General features: G+C 38.4%; 1 protein-coding gene across 1 annotated transcript; it reads left to right on the forward strand.

The window, feature by feature from the left end:
* The first annotated feature begins 16,669 nt into the window (after window positions 1-16,669).
* Window positions 16,670-18,035, forward strand: LOC115739630 (homeobox-leucine zipper protein HAT22-like). Its single transcript, XM_030672837.2, has 3 exons — window positions 16,670-17,184; window positions 17,280-17,359; window positions 17,560-18,035. The coding sequence occupies exons 1-3, from the start codon at window positions 16,762-16,764 to the stop codon at window positions 17,819-17,821; spliced, it is 765 nt and encodes a 254-aa protein (XP_030528697.1). The 5' UTR covers window positions 16,670-16,761; the 3' UTR covers window positions 17,822-18,035.
* Window positions 18,036-20,488: the final 2,453 nt, after the last annotated feature.

Raw genomic sequence — 20,488 nt, forward strand, 5'->3', positions numbered from 1 at the left:
TATTTTTTTTCCTTTTTTAATCCCACTTCTTCTATATTTGGAAAAAAAAATTCTCTTATCTTTTACCAACATTTATTTACCTTTATCAATGCTTAAATTTATCAACTATTAAAAAAATTAACAACTAGTATTTGAGTGACTAAACAACTATCTTCTTGATTAAGTAACCTAATAGAAAAATTGGTTAATTAAAGAGAACCAAATAAACTTTTGCAACTAACTCAACATAAGAGTTGGTAATTTATAACTACTTGATAACTTACTTGGAAAAAGCTGTTAAATCACTTAGATTAAGGTTTAGTACCTTAATATAAGAGTTAGTAAATTCGAGACTTAGTTAAGAAAGTTCAATTAAAGTGGGTAAAGATAAGAAATTTTTTTGAAAATATAAGTTGCATAAGCAACTCACATGAGAGTTGGTAACCCAAAACTAGTTCATGACTTAATTGGAGAAAAGTTGATAAGCCATTCTAATTAAGATTACATTTTACAAAAAAGAGTTGGTAAATCTAACGCATTACTAAGAAATGCTAATAAAAGTTGTAAACGATAATAGAAGTTGGCAAATAACATAAGAACCAAATAAAAGTTGATAAGTAATTCTAATGAAAGTAAATAACTTAATGCTAGGTGGTAATTTAATGGGAGAAAAATTGGTCAATCACACTAATTTAGGTTGATAACCGGCAAAAGTACAGCAGGAGTGCCAATATTTGTGTACGACGCTCACTTTAGTGCCAATATTTTTTTCGGATCACTTAAATGCCAAATCGGAGAAAAAATGATCACCAAAGTGCCAATTCCGACCAAAAATGGTTATTTAAGTGCTAATTCCGGCCAAATAGTACACGTGGCATTTTTTTATTAAATTTTTAATGTTGTGTGTCAATTTTTTTAAAAAAATCAACCCACGTGACGTCCACGTGACCCCACGTGGCGTCCACATTGATTGTTCAACTTAAAAATAATTATTTTTTAAGAAAAATAAAAAGAAAAATAACCTTAAAAAAAAAAAGAATCGTGAGTTTGCAACGGGGAGGCTGGCCACACCCCGACACAGCGAGGCTAGACCTCTCTAGATCTGGGTGAGGTTGGCCTCGTCGTGGGTTTGCGAGGCTGGCAACGGCCGGGCCTCGCCGACCTTGGCGAGGTTAGCCTCGTCGGGGCTTGGCAACCCCCCTCGACCATCCCCCACCCCTCTCCGGCAATTGCCGGGGATGGTGGGGGCGGCGGCGGCGGCGAGGGCTATGAGCCCTCGCTGCTACACCGGACTTCTTCTTTCTTTTTTTTTTTTTTTTGGGAAAAAACTACCAAAAATCCTAAACGATGTCAACTGTGACACATTTACCCTAAACTTTTTTTGTAACACAAAAAACCCCAAACTTTTACTCATGTGACGCATTTACCTCAAACTTTTTCTTGTGACACCGAAAATCCTAAACTTATACCCATGTGACATATTTAACCCAAACTATTTTTTTTGTGACATCAAAAATTCTAAATTTGTATCCGTGTGACTTATTTACCTCAAAAATTGGGATAAATGTGTCATATGCCTATAAGTTTGGGGTTTTTGGTGTCACAACAAAATGTTTGGGGTAAATGTATTGCACGGGCACAAGTTTGGGGTAAATGTGTCACCGAAAACCCTAAACTTATACCCATGTGACATATTTAACCCAAACTATTTTTTTTTGTGACATCAAAAATTCTAAATTTGTATCCGTGTGACTCATTTACCTCAAAATTTAGGATAAGTGTGTCATATGCCTATAAGTTTGGGATTTTTGATGTCACAACAAAATCTCTAGGGTAAATGTATTGCACGGGCACAAGTTTGGGATAAATGTGTCGTATAGGTACAAGTTTAGGGTTTTTTGTGTCATAAAGAAAATAATGGGGTAAATGTGTCACACCGAGCATAGTTTAGAGTTTTTGGTGGATTTTTCCCTTTTTTTTTGACTTTTTTTTAATGTTTTTAACTTTTTGTTTTTTTTTTTATGTTGCTGACTTGGAAGTTCTCGCGAGCCACGTGGACGCCACGTAGGATTTCCGGCAAAGCTCGTCGGAGATGGCACTGAAATAATTATTTTTCAAAAAAATTGGCACTAAAGTGAGCGCCGTACACAAATATTGGCACTCATGTTGTACTTTTGCCGTTGATAATCTCTTAAAAGAATTAATAAATATAAGAGGTTGTTAATCAAGGGGTCTAAAAGTTGGTAACTCAATCCAAAAGTTGGTAAAATATGGCAAAAAGAAGGATAAACGTAGGAAAGTTAAAAGTAATCGTTTGATAGACAACTTAAATGACATTTGTTAACCCAAACTTAATTGGTGACTTGATCTAACAAAAGTAGAGAAGACACTGGGGTTGATAATTTTACTTAGGAGTTAGTAAAATTGAAACAAGCTTTGAAACGTTGGAAAGCGATGCAAATAAATTTGGTAGTTTAGTACAAAAATTTAGCAAACTAAAAAAAAAACAGTAATTTCATAACTTGAAACAACAAAAAATCATAGGCACTTTTTGCCAAAGGTTTTTAATACTTACCATCATTAATTAGAATTTACTAACACAAAAAAGAAAATCTGTATCAAGAATCCATACTGCCGACCACCACCTGTCGCCACCCACCTTCGCCGGTCGTCGCCGCCCGCAGTCGTGGCCACCGCCGACCACCACTCGCCGCTACTCGCCGTCGCCCTCCATTTAAGACTCATTTAGAACCCATTAAGTTGTTAATAATGTGACCCACACTCTTAAATGTGGGTTAAGATATGGATTCTTGACCTATTTTGCCATATCTACCTCTGATAGATTAATAATGTGAGCCACTTTAGGATCCAAGATCGAGTTTGTATTCCTTTTTTGGTCATTAGTCATTCGTTCAACGCACAAGGAGCGCGGTTGCGCAGAAGTTTTTGATTCATCGAGATCTTTTTGACCTTGGTGGTTCTCCAATTGGAAAAGATATTGAACATAAGTTTCAGTTATTGAGATCCTCGTGTTGATGGTTTGTCTATAAAACAAACAAAATCATGTTTTCTTTCTTCTCCCACATAGGGGAGATGGGAGTGTGGGCCACTATATTAGTGAAAGGCTTTTCTAGTCCTTCAAATGAAAATAATGGGCTAAATGGACTGGACTATACTATACTTGCTCGCGCAGTCGCATATCAAAATTGGCGCTAATCAATGATTATTATTATTTATTTATTAAATTTTTAATTTAACAATTATAAAAAATAACTGTTGCAAAATAGTGTGATTGTTCATAAATGAGTTACAGTTATTTTTTTTTATTTTGACTTTTGATTTTTCTTAACAGTTATTAGGCATTCTTACAATTTTTGAAAGGCTGCAATTTTCCAGACATGAAGAGTTGTGTCCGAACTAATAGTTTTCGAACATGAATAGTTGTGTCCAAACTTACAATTTTTAGACATGAAAAGTATTATTCTTTTTAGAAATAAAAAGTTGTATTCTTTTTGGAATAACATCTACATTCACAAAGGTGTTCGATATTATGTATGCAAAAGTTTTTACTTAATATTTTAAGAACTTCAACTTCAATTTTTGTTTTCTTTAAAGAAAAATATTGTTGAAATATAACGCGTGGAAACTAACCCGGATCTTGCAAATAAATCAATGCGAAGAGCCCAGAGAAATAACGATGAACAATAAAAGACACTAGAGATTACGTGGTTCGGTTCGAATATCGGTACCTACATCCACGGGGAGAGCCAGCAAGAACAATCCACTATAATCGGAGAATCGGAATTACAAATACTCAATACGCTCGTGTTTCTCGTACCTAAATTATACCTAAACCCAAAGTGTTCACAAATAAACAACTTAATTGGATATAATAAAACTCACGCACAAATTTTTTTGTGTCCAGACTCCTTCGCGCGATCAAGAGAACTTCACTGTGTCGTCCTTCTCTTTCTCTTGTGTCGTCCTTCTCGCAGAGTCTATTGGGCGCGGCTTCTTTTCCTCCTTCTTTGCGACTGCAACTCGGTTGAAGACTTAAAACAAACCACCTTTTTTTGTCTTCTTTTTCAACCTAGACTTTGTAGGGCCCACAAAATATATAAATATATTTGTGCCCTTTTCATCTAATTCAAGAAAACAAAAGTAATCTGCAGCACATTAAAGTCCAAGTCATGAGCCCCTTTTCTTGTCCTGTAGTGCCAATAACAATTCTGGAGGAGGAAGTAGATCTCCGTTGCACGCCATGAGGAGATTTGTTTTCCTTTAATGAACCGATTTAACAAATCGGTATTTATCCGTAAACAATTTTAAACTCGAGACACAATTCAACAAATACAGCCATTATTTCTAATTGTTTTCTTTTGAGAGTTGTCGGAGAAATATTAAAATTGCTATTAGATATTCTCTTTACGAGATTTTATTGTATCCCGAAGGATTTTTGCTGGTAATTATTAGAAACATGTTTCAGAAGATATACAAAATATCTCTAACAATAACCACAAGCAACATTGCGGGGCAAATAATTTCTTAAAGAAATTAAATTCATGCCTTAAAGTCTTGTCTCATTTTTTCTCATTCGATCACTAAATTTTGCAACACCTCCTAAAGGTGAGCATTCCACTGGAAGATTATGTGATGATGCGCAAGAAGAATATGGATACTCTCTCGCGATCTTCCACCCGAGAGGAAGAGGAGTTGTAAATGGATAAAGCTTACAGGAATTTGTGAGCGGATAAGATTTAATCTTTTAAAGGGATGTCTACATCAGCTAGTTTACTTCAACAGTGTATCCGTAATTGTATTGTATCTTTCTATGTCCGTATTGTATCAATTTCGCTTGTACTAGCCTATAAATAGGCATGGTGTGGTTTACAATGAGGGTTTGCCAAGCCATGTATGCATCTATTTTTATTTTATTTTTACCATGTAAGCGCACTTTACTTTCAAATTTACTTTTATGTTCTTCGATTTTGCGTGTCTTTACTCTCTTATAAGGTAAATTCAATGCAGTCAAAACCAAATTCTTTGCTCGAGATCTCTCACCATCTAATTCAAGAGCCTGCGATTGAGTGCTTGAACTTAAGGATCCAAGATCGAGTTCGCATTTCTTTCTCGGCTGTCAATCCTCTGTTTAACGCACCGCACCAAAGTTTTCAATTAATTGAAGTCAAGCGACGATCAACGTGGCATGCCTCGGATTTCTCAATTTTGGAGTTCATTTCTAGCACACGAAATTTTTAAATTTATTCCACCAATAAAGCCTACTAGCACTTTAGTTCTCTCTTGACTTCACTTTATTTGTAAGAAAAAAATAATCTAATTTAATTATTGATAAGTAATCCAACAAAACGGGAGAGGTGTTAGGGTGTAGTTCATACTTCCCATCAATAGAAAAGAACGAGAGTCTCACTCCCGAGCCACCGGAGGCCTTTTACAGTTTGAGCCATTATTTTATTAGTGATTTGGGCTTGAACACATAATAGCTATTGCTTATATATATCACAAGATTTTGAGTCTCGCATGTCAAATAAAAATAAACACACACGCACGCACGCACGCATGCACACACACACATATATATATTCTTTTTCACTTGTAATTGATTGATATAGAAGAGAGGTGCAAGGTGCTAATTATAATGTATAGTGAAGTCCTCCATTGGATGCAGTCCTAATTTAAGGGTGAATAAGGATAAACTTTGTATCTCAATTTTTCTTTCTTGTTTTTACACTTTATTTCGTTGTGGTTGTTCATCGAATCCTAACAAAAGGTATGACTAGCCAACAATGGAAGGCCAAACCCCCAAAAAAAAAAATGTTTGCACTGGGAACAAAAATGATACAATCTTTCAAGTATCCAAGAGAAATCCCAACCTTTCTTATCACATAAAAAATAACACAATCTTTCACACCTATATATAAAAAAAAAGGTCAAATCTTCATTCTCAAGGACCAAAATGATACCTATTACAAATTTCGTCCATTCTCACCATTAAATCGCCACGCGTCACGCACAATGAACCATGCTAATCAAGACGAAAAAAGTCGTCGTATTTTGTGAAAAATGCAAGAAATTGGGTAAGAAAAGTAATAAACTAAATTTGGTAACAAAGAATTACAAGTTTCAAAACTACTTCGTTTTTGGTGTTGGTTGATGTGGCTTTTCTTTAGATGATTGAAAGGTGGTGTTATTTTCTTCATAGGTGCAAAAAGATTGAGCTTTTCCCGGAGCGGTCGAAAGGGGGTGTTGTCTTTTGCCCAAAGTGGCGGCTAAGGTTTTCAGTTGGGATTTGGCCAGCAATGGGATGTAGGCGCAACAATAGTTACGGCTCAAACAGTCGCGATGACCTCGACCAATGCCAAACAAGTAGCAACCATCAACCGTTACTAGCTTTGTACCTTTAACATCACTCAAGCTCTTGGAGTTGCATAAGTGAAATACAAGGAGTGAACGCAATAACTAGGTCAATATAGAAAAGCCCAGCAAAAGAATCCACTCAACTAATTTGTGTCTTTTGAGTTGAAGGTAGGTCTGGAATCATGTGCTCTCCTTGACTGCCTCCCACATTCTCAAGGTCTGTGACATCAGTCCTGTTTGAAAAGAAAAATAAAAGGTCTTAACAGGATGTAAACTTCTTAGAGTTATCGTATATCTCATGATATGCCAAACTCAATTCGTACTTCAAAAAAAAAAAAAGAGGAGTAAATGCACTAGAAATCTGAATACTTATAGATAGTCTACAATCAAGTTTTCAATCTATGAGTGTAATCAAGAACCTCCGTCATTTCTGTCCAACTAAAGGGACGGAAAACATTGACGTGAGGACTTGTAATAGCACTACAATAAGCTGCATTAATATGGCAACAATTGGACGCCGCGTCAGAAAACAGACAAAAAGTGAAAAAAACAACAACACATGGTAGCAACAGAGAAAGAAAGAGAGAAGTAGAGGGCACGGTAGGAAGGGGAGTTCGAGAAGAGGCGCCGCCGCCGCTGCCGCTGCACGCCTTCACTGGAGAGGACTTGTAGGCCTTCTTGTGGGGTGGGTGGCGTGACCATTCGCCACCCCACCCCATCCCATCCCGACCCAAACCAATCTTGTCTGTCCCCATCTTCACTTACTCCTGAATCAACTGTTATGTTAATAAATTCAACGGGAACAGGAGCAAAGCCGTTCTCCTTATGTGATCGTTATTGAGAAGGTTGTGTTGTAATCGGAAAAAAAAATGGCAAAGTTCTAGAAGCAAAGGAAAGAGAAGTCACTAAACGCTACATAGATTTTCCTGATCTTGTTAGGTAACCAGATAACTAACATAAGTACATCCGAAAACTACTGTAGTGTAATGACAGCAATGGCCTAGTCTTACTATTAAAAAAATAGGAAAGAAAACGTAGGGATAAGTTCACCGAGAGTGCCATAATTTTTGTACAGTGTTCACTTCATTACCATAACTTTTTTTTTTTCGTTCATTTAAGTGCTACATCGGAAATGAATCACTTGAGTGCCATTTTCGGCAAATCGTTCTGTGTGGAATTTTTATATTTATTTTTTAGTGACAAGTGATTTTTTTATTTTTATGATTTTTCTAGAATTTTTTCTTATTTTTTATTTATTTTGATATTTTTCTTTTTCTTTTGGTTTTTAATATTTAATATTTTTTGGAATAACAAAGGTCACCGGTGTTCACTGTTGCTTTTCCCCCTTGGCCGACTCGCCTAGAGGCGAGGGCCGCCTCGCCCTCGGTTTGCGACGCCGTAGGCAAGGGCGCGAAGGCCCTCGACAGCGGTTGAGGCGCAATGGCCGAGGGTCGCCTCGCCCATGGCCGATGGGGCCTCAAGGGCCCTCACCCGGATCTGGCGTGGGCCCTCGCGCCCTCGTCTGCGGCCATCGCGGTCACGAAAGCCGTAGCGCCACACCGGCCGAGGGCGAGGCGGCCGTGGTCGTGGAGGGTCGTCGGTGATCGTCGCCGGCCAAGTGGGGGAAAAACAAAAAATAAAAATAAAAAGATAAAAAAATTAAAAAAAATCCACGTGTATATTAAAAAATTGAGAAAAATTGCTCTAGCAGTGCCACGTCAAATTTTTCGGCGTTCACATAGGATTTCCGGCGAGGCAAATCTATAATGACACTTAAGTGATCGATTTTTCAAATTTATGGCACTCAAGTAAGCGAAAAAAATGTTGTGGTACTCAAATAAACGTCGCACACAAATTATGACACTCCTGGTGCACTTATCCGAATGCATAATACGATGCAAGAGAGTGATATGTATGTTTTGTCCAAGGAGGTGCAAAGAAGTGGAAATGATCAATGGTAAGAATTGGTTGTGCATCATGGGTTATTTCCTATTTCGGGATCACACTCTTGATCGTAAATCGTAAGTTTTGGAGGATTGGACACTTGACTGCTCAACTCGTATTTTTGGTGATTGGAAGTTTTGTGGGTTGTAAAGGATTGTTTTGTAAAATTTGGGGCCGTGGCTTCATACTTGGAGCATGATTACGTGGCTCTTTATTCAAACAATTTGTAGATTACTATATAAAGTCGCGGCTCACAATCGGAAAATTTACCAAAATGAACAAAAGCTAAAAACTAAGGAAAAGACTACAAAGTACAAAGAATATCCTACGTAGGATTCATTCTGTTAGGTATATTTTTCCCTTGCTTATTTATATCTTTCAGGATTGTACATTGTCTTCCTTGATGGATTTATGGGAAAAATTATCCTATTAGTTGTAAATTTATTGTACGGGTGCCAATTCAACCACATACTTTTCAATTTTTCAATTTAGACCTAAAAATTTGCACAAAATTCCAATATAGTCCTAAACCTTCACAGGAAATCATTGACGTGGTGGTGAAAGTATTGTCCGCCGACCTACTTGGCACACCACCACATTAGCAATTTCTAACGAAAATTGACTGGAATGACTACATTGAAATTTCATGCAAAGGTTAGCATTTAATTAATAAAATTTAAAAATTTAGGACTAACTTGACACCCGTACAACAGGTTTAGGATCAATTAGGTAATTTTTCTATTTATTCTAGTTGATTGTTATTGATATTATAATATTCTGTTACTTTAGATAGTCATCATATAGGGCATATCAATAGGCTCGTGTACTTTTCATTACTAAAACGTCAAACTATACATAACACTACATTCCTCTCCCGTATCACAATTCTCATCTCATTGCGTCACTGGCACGCTTACATAGCAAATAGCATTATAATCATTTAGGCGGGAACTCTTATCGAGATTTGATCAGAACACAAGTACAAAAACTTATGAATGCTGATTTTAAGGGAGAATTATCAAGAAAGTCCTAAATCTATTGCGATTATGTTAATTCAGTCTTAAACTTTTTTTTTATTGTCAATTCAGTCATAAACATTTTGCAATTATGCCAATTCAGTCCAAATCACATAGTCCTAAACCTTTTAATGAAGTGTTTGTGTCACTTTGTCATGTGTAGTTAGAAACTGCTACACTTGTCCACCATGAACAAAGCACACATCTTAAGAGCTGATCTTCAAAAATCAAATTAACATACAGTTTCGAGCTAGAGTTGGACGAGTTTGAACATGACAGTTCATATTCAATGGATGAATTAATTCAGTCCCTAACTCGATCCAGACATGATCGAACAGATGCTTTCTGGATACTGGGAGGGCCATCCAGAAACTTTTCGGTTGGTCGCTTCCTATGTGGAGAAAAGTCAGGTTTTTAGCAGCTAAGTCCTTCTATTTTTAGGGCTAAAGTTTGCGGGTGCTCGGTCACTTTTGGGACAGATAGTTCGTCTAGAAACAGAGAGATAGAAGACAGAGGCGAGCAGCTGGTTTGCGCAGATGATCAGTGGATTGTGCCCGGCTTCTGTAAAATCGAGCAATGCAACTTCATCTGCCATTGGATCGCGCTGAAAATTCAACAGGAGGTCGACCGCGTCTCCTTCTTCATTTTGTACCGGTTGGACCGGTTAGGAAAGCCCTGTGAGTCTTGTTCGACGCCAAAAGCTCGAAGTGTTGCTCCTTTTCACTTCTGGAACTGTGTTCTTCGTTGATTCTCTCTCCTTGGTGTTTGGAGATTGTGTGCCTATTGTTGAAACTGAAAGTGACATCGTGCAGTCATTGTTGATTATAGTGAAGTATTTTGGGGCAGGCATGGCTTAAGCGCTTCATTTGTGCAATGTGCATGCACATGAATCCAATTCCTGTTGGGCTTTTGGGCTGAATTCCCATTGGGCTGGATTCCATAAGTTAATTTAATTACATGGAATACCCTTGTTTGTTAATTTTTATTTCTATTTTTCATAGGTAATTCCCAAAGATGAAAGATGCAAGACAAAAAATGGTTCATACAGACGTGGGGTAGCTCGTCCTTGCTTAACCTTATTAAATTTTCCAATGTTTACCAATGTTCGGATAACAAATGGTATGTTACAACTAGGGTTATAGTCGAGTCGAGCCGGGCTCCACACCCAACTCAAATTGGATTAGGCATTAAAATTTTTGGTCAAACTCAATTTGAATAGAAGATCGAGAAACCTAAAAGCTCGCCCTATGGCTTGCTCCAATTAAGAACAAATTATAGGGCTCAAGCTCAAGCTCAAGCTCAAGCTCAAGCTCAAGCACAAGCTGCAGCTTAATAAGATCAATATTTATCATTGATCTGTATATCCATGGCTATAATGGAAGCTAGTTTATATGTCTATTTTTATAGCCCTTAAATACTATGTACTTTTAAGCATTTATGTGTCTATTTGTATAGCCCTTAAGTATTATCTTCTGATATAGTGGAAGCTAGTTTAAACTCAATTAAGCTCGCATGCCTTTTTTAAGGTGATTATCGGCGAGCTCAAACCCGACCCCGAGAGATACTTGACTAGCTCATAGCCTCATACTCGAGTTGCCGGGGGTGTCGAGCCCAAGCCACACGCGGATGAACTCGGCCTACTTTTGGTTCTGATTATACCATTTGCTTCTTGACTCAATCCGCTACCCCCGCAATCCGCCGCGATTTCACACGTACCAAGTAGATGCAACCGTAGGCCCTCATACCTATGCTCCTGGATTGGTGGCAAACTCTCACGCGTGAAAGATTAGCCTAGCAATCTCGCTGCCGTGGTGGCAATTCGTTTGATCATGATATCGCAACTAAGGCTATAATCATGAGACGATGACGATGAGGCGTGGCCGAGGGTAATCAGAAATCCAGATATGGACAAAAGTGGGTGCTTCCTTGACATGCATGGCCGGTGCGGATGGCTGGGTAAAAGCCAAACACAGAGCACAAAGGCCGGACCAAATACACCGTGAAACCTTATCTCCAACACCGCCACTGCCTCCCTTTTCGTCGTGACAAATAATTGCGACGCTCTCACGAAAGGGGGTACTCTCCCGTCTGCAAAATTATAGTTTTAAACCTCTGATATAAGTATTTGTGCGATCCGGTCCTCCAAAGTTAAAGATATTTTCATTTAAAGGTAAGCGGTTCCACATTCCTTCTTGATTTTAGGTGAACCCGTGCAAATCGAATTTTCATTTTTTGGAAACTTGAAACCTATCATGTATACCCTAGAACCTGGAGCATATCATGTCATAGGTTCCAGGATTAGTTATAGGGTCTACACGGGTTCCGCATTATTCTTAATTGGACGGTTGCATTAAATTGTCACCTCTAATGATCAATGTTTGCTTCTATAATTTATTGATGACTGTGTGAAACATGAATAAGTCTCGGTCATAGATATCATCAGAATTGGAAGTTCGGAATAATGTAGACACCATGAAATATCGCAGAACCGCGCGAAGATATAACAAAAAAAACACAAAGATTTGTTCCAGCTTCTATGTTTCAGGTTCCACCTCCTGAAATCTGAAACATACCTACCTATCAGAATCGGTTCCCTAATTTTTGGAACCCGAAATCTACTCTGCATACCCCGAATCATGAGATCTACCCTCTTTCCATCAATTTGATTTTCTGATTTTCGGTTCTACTCTGAAATTGTACTCACTCTTATATTCACTGATGCATGTAAATAATTCATTTCATAGTATGCCAAGTAACATTGAAATTGCCCGCATTACGTTGCCGACATGGTAAAGATTTAACAGGTGGTGCGACATCAAGTTAAAAAGAAGAAGAACGGAGAGGGAGAAGGAGACGGAGAGGGAGAGGAGACTGTAAGGATCTCCAAGATTAAGTTTTAGCAGGGTTCATTCGTCCCCCCTAATCCCATGTGTAAATAATGGGACCAAAACCCTAAAAATCTCCTACTCATCATAATCATCCGAGTCACCTGTAATATCAAATTCTCCATCAATCATGACAAATCATTGGTGGTCCACTAGCTTGTCTCCTTGCTCCCTCCCATGCCGTCAGCCAAAGTGGACTCCCCTTTGGCTCCGACACGTGGACCTTTAATCGAGGAATAATCAAAGTCATTAAGGTCCCCATCACCTTTGTCAACGAACAACACATTAGGTGACGGGAGGATGGAAGAAAAAGAAATTGCACTACTTGTGCTTTTTTGATCAGGCTTCCTTCATTTTTAAGCAACACCCTCTTTTCCTTAATAAACTTTGCAATAAGATGTGTAGCTAGTACGCATGACTAAGATTATATTAGAGTAATCCAATCGTCACCTAAGTGTCCAAATGATTTGTTGTGCTCGGTTGTTTGGTAATATAGTTTACATTCGTAGATGTAATCACACACTCGAGATTATGCTTATCCTCAAAGGATTTTGGAGAGATAGGGTAATCTAAACATTGATTATTTTATCCTAGGATGACTAAACAAGCTTTTTCATGACCTAACGAGTAGTGTCATTCAAAGTCTCTCCCTTTGTGTCCATGGGCGGCGCAGGATGCAACAACTTTTGAGTTTTTCCAATGGGCGAAAAGTTCCCAGTATTTTTTATTTTAGTTGAATAGTTAGATGTTGGTCGATGTGAAATCTCCCAATCATTATCCTCGTAGAATAATTTCAACTTGTGGGATTTGTCGGCGGATAAGCCGTACCAAATGGGATCTCATTAGATCATCTCTCTCTCTCTCTCTCTCTCGCTTTTTATCTTTCATTTGTGGGGTTATTTCTTGGTGGGGGAGGGGGATTTTGGATTTTCGTGATTTCCGTCCCTTTATAGCGGAAAACTTCTAACCACGGTAAAATCTATTAGGAAATCAAAGATGCCCTTCTTCAGATAAATTAAGAAATAGTGCTATGAGTGCAAGATGCATGGATTACTTCCATTAGAGCAATTTTCACCATAGAAGCGGATGCAAATCGTCTGTTTACCCACTATCCATCTATTGCGCAGCATGTGCAATTAAATATAAGTAAATTCTCAGAAGTCTGATAACCCCTCGTCAGTCGTATAGGTACTCTATTCCACTCTTGAAATCGCATCCAACGGTGGTTATGAAAGCACACAACTTGAGAATCAGTGCAGGTACTCGTTTGCATAACCAGTAAAAGTTCAAGTACTTGCGATTGTCCTTACCTTACAATGGATGGCCTACCATTAATTGAGATTAAAGAGACGGGAACTTAATTATGAAACTCAAGCAGGAATATCATCGTGCCTAAACAAAAAAGAAAAAAGAAATAAACAACAAAAACGAATCGGGGGTTCATGAATGTCGGTCTGCGTTGTTCTTCATGCAATCAAATCAGTTTAATCAAGCTTGATTAGCGAAACAACAGGTGTATCTTTCCCATCATTCCATCTTTGTAAATTTGCCAAACACGATCCATTTAATTGAACAACAGTTCGCGTCGGTGCTAGAGAAAAGGAAACAGGGAAGATCGAATAGGCAAGTCGCAATCCGACCCCTAAAAGAAGGCTAGTCGTAAATAATGGAGGACATTATTATCTCACTAGTCTCCAACTTGGCCGTGCGCGCTCATTATTGCATTTCACATTATGAGTTTGTGAAAACAAAAGAAAGTAACATTCCGAGTCCCACTTGAAATTTACATTTGGTGAGATGAGATGCCATTGTCACCTTAGTCCCGAGAGGATTAGTGACTAATCACTTAGGCTGCATTTAGTCGTCTGGATTTCTTGTCAAGATAAGATTGAATATGATAGGATAAGAAATCCAAAGATTTTGTCATATGCTATATACTATTTGGTGAACTACGGATTTAAAGTTGGATAAACAGAGGCAATACACGGTTAAGATCGACTCTATTTTATTGAAACATCACGATGCTTTAAAAATTACTCAATGATTAGTTCTGAGTGAGTTATTGTTAAGTAGAGGTTTGAGTCATCTAAATTGAGCACAACATCGACGGAGCAGACTACGTAGAATTGGGGGTCTTGATTTGGAGTCAAATCCTTTGAGAATGACCCATTGACCTTGCTCGTTGTCTTGCCAAATGAGTAAACAACTGCTGAATAATCTAATTATTTTGCCTATTTTGGCAAGTTGAAGATGCAAGTCATCCAAGAGAGTCCTTTCGAATGTTGAGACCCTTTTGAAAGTTGATGTTTGATCTCGAGTTTCTCATAACATGATGAGACCCTTTTCGAATGTTGGAAAGGTTCAAACGGTTAAAGAACGAGGGAGTTGACCTCATATCATACTAAACAATCAATTAAAGAACAAGGTCGTGGAGATACCCGGTTTTGCAGCTAGAGACCCCGGTCGGGTGTCTCCGCAAAGGCGGCCACTCTTGATGGTCGCAGCCACCGGAGAGCCATAGCCTCCTCCCCCCCCTCCCAAAAAAAAAAAAAAAAACCGCAGCCGCTAGAGTGGCGGCCCAACGGGGAGGAGAGATAGTGGTTATGGAAAAAATCCGATTCTCTTTATATATGCTCTTTTGAAAAATCCTATCTAGGTCTATCCCACCTTCTCCCCTTGGATTTTTTTATCCTAACTATATCCCCATTTATCCTATCCTGGACAACCGCCAAACATAGCATAAGATAAAACATATCATATCATGGCTTATATCCCGATAACCAAACGCAGCCTTATTTTAAGATTTAATCCAATCGATGTCTTGTATGATAATCGAATTAGGCAATAAAAAAATTTGTACTTGATACAATGGCATGTTTGATAACTTTAAACTACTTCAACATTAAGGGTTTTCAAGGAAAATGAATTGTCTGGAAAATATTTTTCTAACAATGATCGCTCGTATTGTTTAGAAAATGATGAACCCGAAATATGTTTATCGTGCACAAAAATATTTAGATATAAATTGTTGTCGATAATGTAAGCATTTTGTGAGGACTAATTATCTCAAATGATACTAGCAATAAATCTTTTTCAAATCATTCATTTTTTGTAAGAAAGAAAATCAAGGAAAGAATTAATTGAATGCATTTAAGCAAAAAAGGCCACTTGATTTGATGGAGAAAAAAAGGTTAATGGAAATTAGGATCTCACTAGTAATGTTGCTAAATCCTATAAGAATGTTCGTAAATCCATCTCTATTGACAAAGATATAATATTTGAATTCAGGAAATCCAAACTTGGCGAGTTGATAAAGGGAAATCAATTATAGGAAATGCAAACTTGGTTACTTGGCAACAAATTTTCCATGACATCACTTCAATCCTTCTTTGAGTTTAGTGGAAGTTGCTATGCTACAGTTTCTTTGGGCAATTCTCATAAAGAAGGTAAGTAGATAATCATAAGCTTAAAAAGGAAACGAAATTGAAAGTTGAGGAGTTGATAGGATCATTCTCCTTTCTTTGTGATCTTATCTTGCTTTGTCCACACGTTACACTTTCCACATCAAACTCTACGAAAAGATAGAGTCTTTTCACCAACAAGGTAATTAGAAAAGGCTAATACGCAATTGACTAAAAATGTCAATTTCTTTACTAAGCTTTTATTATGAAATTCATTGTGGGTCTCACCGTACTTCGAGTCTAATTAGCGCTCCATTTGTTTAGCGAAAAATTAGTGATTTGAAAAATGACTCTTAAAAATGAATAAATAAAAAGGATTTTCATCATCTGCACAAATGTTTGGACACAAGTTGCTGTCGGTGAGGAAAATATTTTTCATTGATTAATTATTTCAAGTGATACATGTGATCAATTTTAGAAATATATATACATATATTTTGGTCTGGTGCTATTCTATTCTATTTTACAAGCTACCGTGTATGTTATATGTATGCAAAGGTTGCAAAACCCTACTCCCTTCTTACGCGTCCCCAACCCAACTTCCCCTGAAGTTGGGATTTGAGCTCCCCACCTCCCCCATTCCAGGTGAGAAGAATGGCCACTAGGGCAAACTCTTAGTGGTTAGAAAAATATTTTTGAAATCACTAATTTTCCATGAAACGAACAGAACCTAAGATATTGCGTATCTTTTCTAGATATATCGGTACATACAAGAAGAATAGTGCTAGAAATCACAAAGATTATTTTACAAAATAGGCTAGTTAGCTTTGGTAATTATAAAACTATTTATGGAAACAATTTCTTGTCCGGACATGTCCATATAACAAAGAAATTCCCTCCTCAATACATTGTATACATAATATAAATTTGTCGAGGTCATACTGCCAATGATATCACAGAGGGATGGGGAACGATTCTTCGTTTCTCAAAGAACCAATCATTACCCCTCACTAACAAGGACTTATTCACATTCCCTTCTTCTTCTTCCTTCTCCTCCAGAACTCTCTCTATCTTCTGTTCTTTACCCTAGTTTATATATACATTACTAGATGCTCCGACTTCCTTTGATTTAACCCGTTGTTACGCTCGTGCGCGTCCGCCATGGATTCTGATCGCCCCTTCGACACGAGTCTCAATCTTGGTTTAGGCTTCTATGGGGATCCCGGAGATCACGAGATCAAGATCAAGAAGCCGCTCGTGAAGCTTAGTGATAACTGGGTCGCGTGCCTCACGATAGGGTTACCCGGCGCAGAGGTGCGAGGGCCAGGATTCTCAAGCGGAGAAGAAGCCGGGACGACGGTGGCAAGCGGGCCAGCGTCCTCGTTCTCGAACTCGAGCAGCGTGAAGAGAGAGAAGATGGAGCAAGGAGAAGAGGACGCGGTTGACATAGTGGTGATCTCGCCAAGGGCGACTCCCGATGTCGAAGATGACGATGAGTTCAGCCCCAGGAAGAAACTCAGGCTTTCTAAAGCACAAAGTTCTATTTTGGAAGAGAGCTTCAAAGTGCACACAACCCTCAACACTGTAAATCTCTCTCTCTCTCAAGACTTGTAGTGCATCAAGTCCATCAGTTTTGATTACTCATGTTTCTTCTTCTTCTCCGGCTGGAATTCGTGCAGAAACAAAAGCACGATTTGGCAAACCAGTTGAATCTCCGCCCGCGGCAAGTGGAGGTGTGGTTCCAGAATAGGAGAGCCAGGTCGGTCCATTAAAGCCCTAGAGAGAACTTCTTTCATCCTATGCAATCTTTTGCTCCATGCCTTTTCGTTATATCCATCTTTGCACAGCATAAAATGTTCGTCTCTCTATAATTAATTTTCTTTTCTTGGGAAGAATAAGCAACTAAGGTTGTGCTTTACTCAGTAAAGTATCTCCTTTCCTGTACTCTGTACTCCGTAGGACTAAATTGAAACAAACTGAAGTAGAGTGCGAGATGCTGAAGAAATGCTGCGAAACCCTAAAAGAGGAGAACAGGAGGCTGAGAAAGGAGTTGCAAGAGCTCAAGTCGATGAAGCCGGCCGCGTCGGTTTATAGGCAGATCCCCGCGGCCGCTCTCCCTCTGTGCCCTTCTTGCGAAAGGATCGGCCATCCAGATTTCCCTTTCTCTAATGAATCTCGACTTTGGCCGAACCGGCCGGCTCATCCATCGGCCGCTTGTTAGGCGTAATCTTTTTAGGCAAGAAACCTTACATAGTTAATACTGAGTTTTGGATCTTTCCTTCTTCTTCTGCATAAATACTCACCTGGGCCTCTCTACTTTATCAATTGGTTAGTGGACTCACTTTAGTGACTCGCCGGTAAGTTTTCATTGCATAGAGATATACTTATTGTGAATATAGGATATGATGCTATATGAATTGTTCATGGAAGGTAAATATCGGGCTCTTTCAAGGTTGATCTATTAAATTAGGTGTTTATGTTGCGGGCTATGCATAATTTCCATCAGCCCTTAAGCAGCGTTTTAATTCTCGTCTTAAATTATCGTATTGTGAATGTATTTTATAGTAAATTAAGCGAATTAAACGAGGAGATGAATTTGTACTGAGGCTTACCCTTCACGTCTTTGTGTTGTTAATCGCGGCTACATAGACCTCTGATTTGGTTAAATGTTGAACCTAGAGGATGACATGGATGTGTAGATAGCATGAGGATGGGAAAGTGAGAAGGTTGGCAACTTGTCATCGTCAGTAGCAGTTGATGCTATTTCCCAACTTAGCTAAATTTAGGAAAGACACAGATGCTCAAGTGATCTTTAAGCCGTCAACTTAGTTACATTTATTGAATCTGATTAATGATGATTACACTAATGAGCAGTTAGTTCTATCGACTTCTAACTCTACGTAACAGAATCGTTTGGTAGAGGGAATCAACGCTTCTTACCATTATGATTAAACAAGTTCTAGGCAAAAGACGGATACCCATCTATTCAATTCCCGTCGTTTAGGCCGTTGAGTGAGATGTTTGTTCATTGCAGTCACCTCTGGGGTTTTTCCCACCTGGATAGTACCAAGCTTAAGGTCGCAAGGAGTTTGGCAAAGCATGAAAACGCCTGTGGATGAAAGAAAAATGAAACCCATTATTATGGGGCGAAGAGGGTTGCGAGATATCGAACACGTCTAAACCTTCGGCTCCAATATGCGCCAACTCGAAGCTGAGAGCGCAATCGCCTCCTCTGAAAACGCAAACGGATCGAGAACGACACCGAATATATCAACCATAAGCACAATGTCTCAGGGGAAAATGGCTAAGGATAAATGACAAGAAGCGTGCCGCTATTCATTTCATAACAAAATACTATCTGCCCATGGCTAATTAAGCAAACTTTAGTGTAGAAATTTATGGAGGGTGGGTCGTCGACGTCAATAGCGCTATCGATGTATAATCTCTCATGGCATCACGTACATCCAATTGTTTAGATGCGCGATTAACTTAAGATTTAAATTAATCCCTTTTTCTAAAGCCAAGGTACATGAACGAACCAGAGAATCGAACCGAGGAGACAAACATTGAAACATGAGACAAGATAGCTTCTGGACCTTGTCATAAGGTGGGAAACAAGTTAGTCGTTTGGGAGTTGATGACGACGACAAGTTAGGTAATTTCCCCCACTCCATAATAATCATTTCATTGTTAGGCTGTCAGAAACCTTATGTTATCAAGAGATTACGCCACATTACCATAGAGAAATCAAGTTTCGCTTGTTATGTTCGAAGCTGGGGTTAGATAAATTAATACCTCCGATGACGGGCAACAATGGAAAAATATTAATTAGGATAAGGAAGTTTATGGATGACGTGTATTGGTAGTGAAATTCATGCGCGTTATAAAGAATAACGAAAAGGTATTTGCCTCTTGTCGGCTTGAATCTACAGACTTTGGATCCCAGTGACCATTGTAACGATATGCAAATCAGAGGGTTTTTTTTTTTTTTTGTCATTAATAAGAGTATTTTTTTCTTTTTGGTCATAATGATAAGAGGTTGGATACTTCCCCAGTTGGTCTACAAATTGGTCCAATCAAATGAGAATACACTGTTTGTGATGGACGGATCATGTGACGGTAACCAATCAATCAAAAGTGAAATGCATATGAACACCACGCTCAACAATCAAGGAGGCCGTACATGCGAAATAAGTTGGGACGGAATATAGCTATGATATCGTGTTTGAAAGTTCAACATAAAAATTTGGCCACACATATAAAAAAGGGTGTCTAAACCCCTTGAACAAGCGATGTGACATATATTAACATCCGGTTCAAAATTTCAAACTCGATAAAATATTCAGTGTGTAGGTTGGTTGAAAGTGACTGGAGTTACTTTTTTTTTGGCGGGGGTCAAATGCTAGAGTTACTTGAATGAGAGTAAAATTGAGGGACCTACTCATAAAAACTAGAAGTTGAGTGACCTATCCTAGGGTAAGGAATAAGTTGAGACACTACGGATGTAATTTATTATCTTTTCTGGCTGAGCTCAAGATAAATTAAGAAAAATATCAAAAAAGTTTTAACTCTATTGCATTTGTACCAATTGAATCTTAGACTTTTTAATTGGATCAATTTAGTCATAATCATTTTTTTAATTGGTGCCATTTGAGTACGTTTGGCCAATTTAAGCTGGAAATTATTAACATGAAAGTTGGTTGTATTACATGACATGGCTAGCTTTGAAGTTGACATTTTTTTATAATTTATAAAAATAATTTTTAATAATTTTTTTGAATTTTTTTCACAGTAGCAATGGCTATGGCCAATAAGCGATGGTCGCCTTCGCGGACGCTCGCCCTTGCCCGTGCGAGGCCAAACCCTCGCTAGTTGTGGCTTGTGCCGG

This window comes from Rhodamnia argentea, chromosome 2, assembly GCF_020921035.1.
Source record: "Rhodamnia argentea isolate NSW1041297 chromosome 2, ASM2092103v1, whole genome shotgun sequence".
Lineage (NCBI taxonomy): Eukaryota > Viridiplantae > Streptophyta > Magnoliopsida > Myrtales > Myrtaceae > Rhodamnia > Rhodamnia argentea.

What these genes read in the sequence shown, in the direction of transcription:
- LOC115739630 (XM_030672837.2), top strand. Translation starts at nt 16,762, where the DNA reads ATGGATTCTGATCGCCCCTTCGACACGAGTCTCAATCTTGGTTTAGGC. An exon ending in TGCACACAACCCTCAACACT is followed by an intron (nt 17,185 to 17,279) that starts GTAAATCTCTCT and finishes GAATTCGTGCAG; the next exon opens with AAACAAAAGCACGATTTGGC. An exon ending in TTCCAGAATAGGAGAGCCAG is followed by an intron (nt 17,360 to 17,559) that starts GTCGGTCCATTA and finishes TGTACTCCGTAG; the next exon opens with GACTAAATTGAAACAAACTG.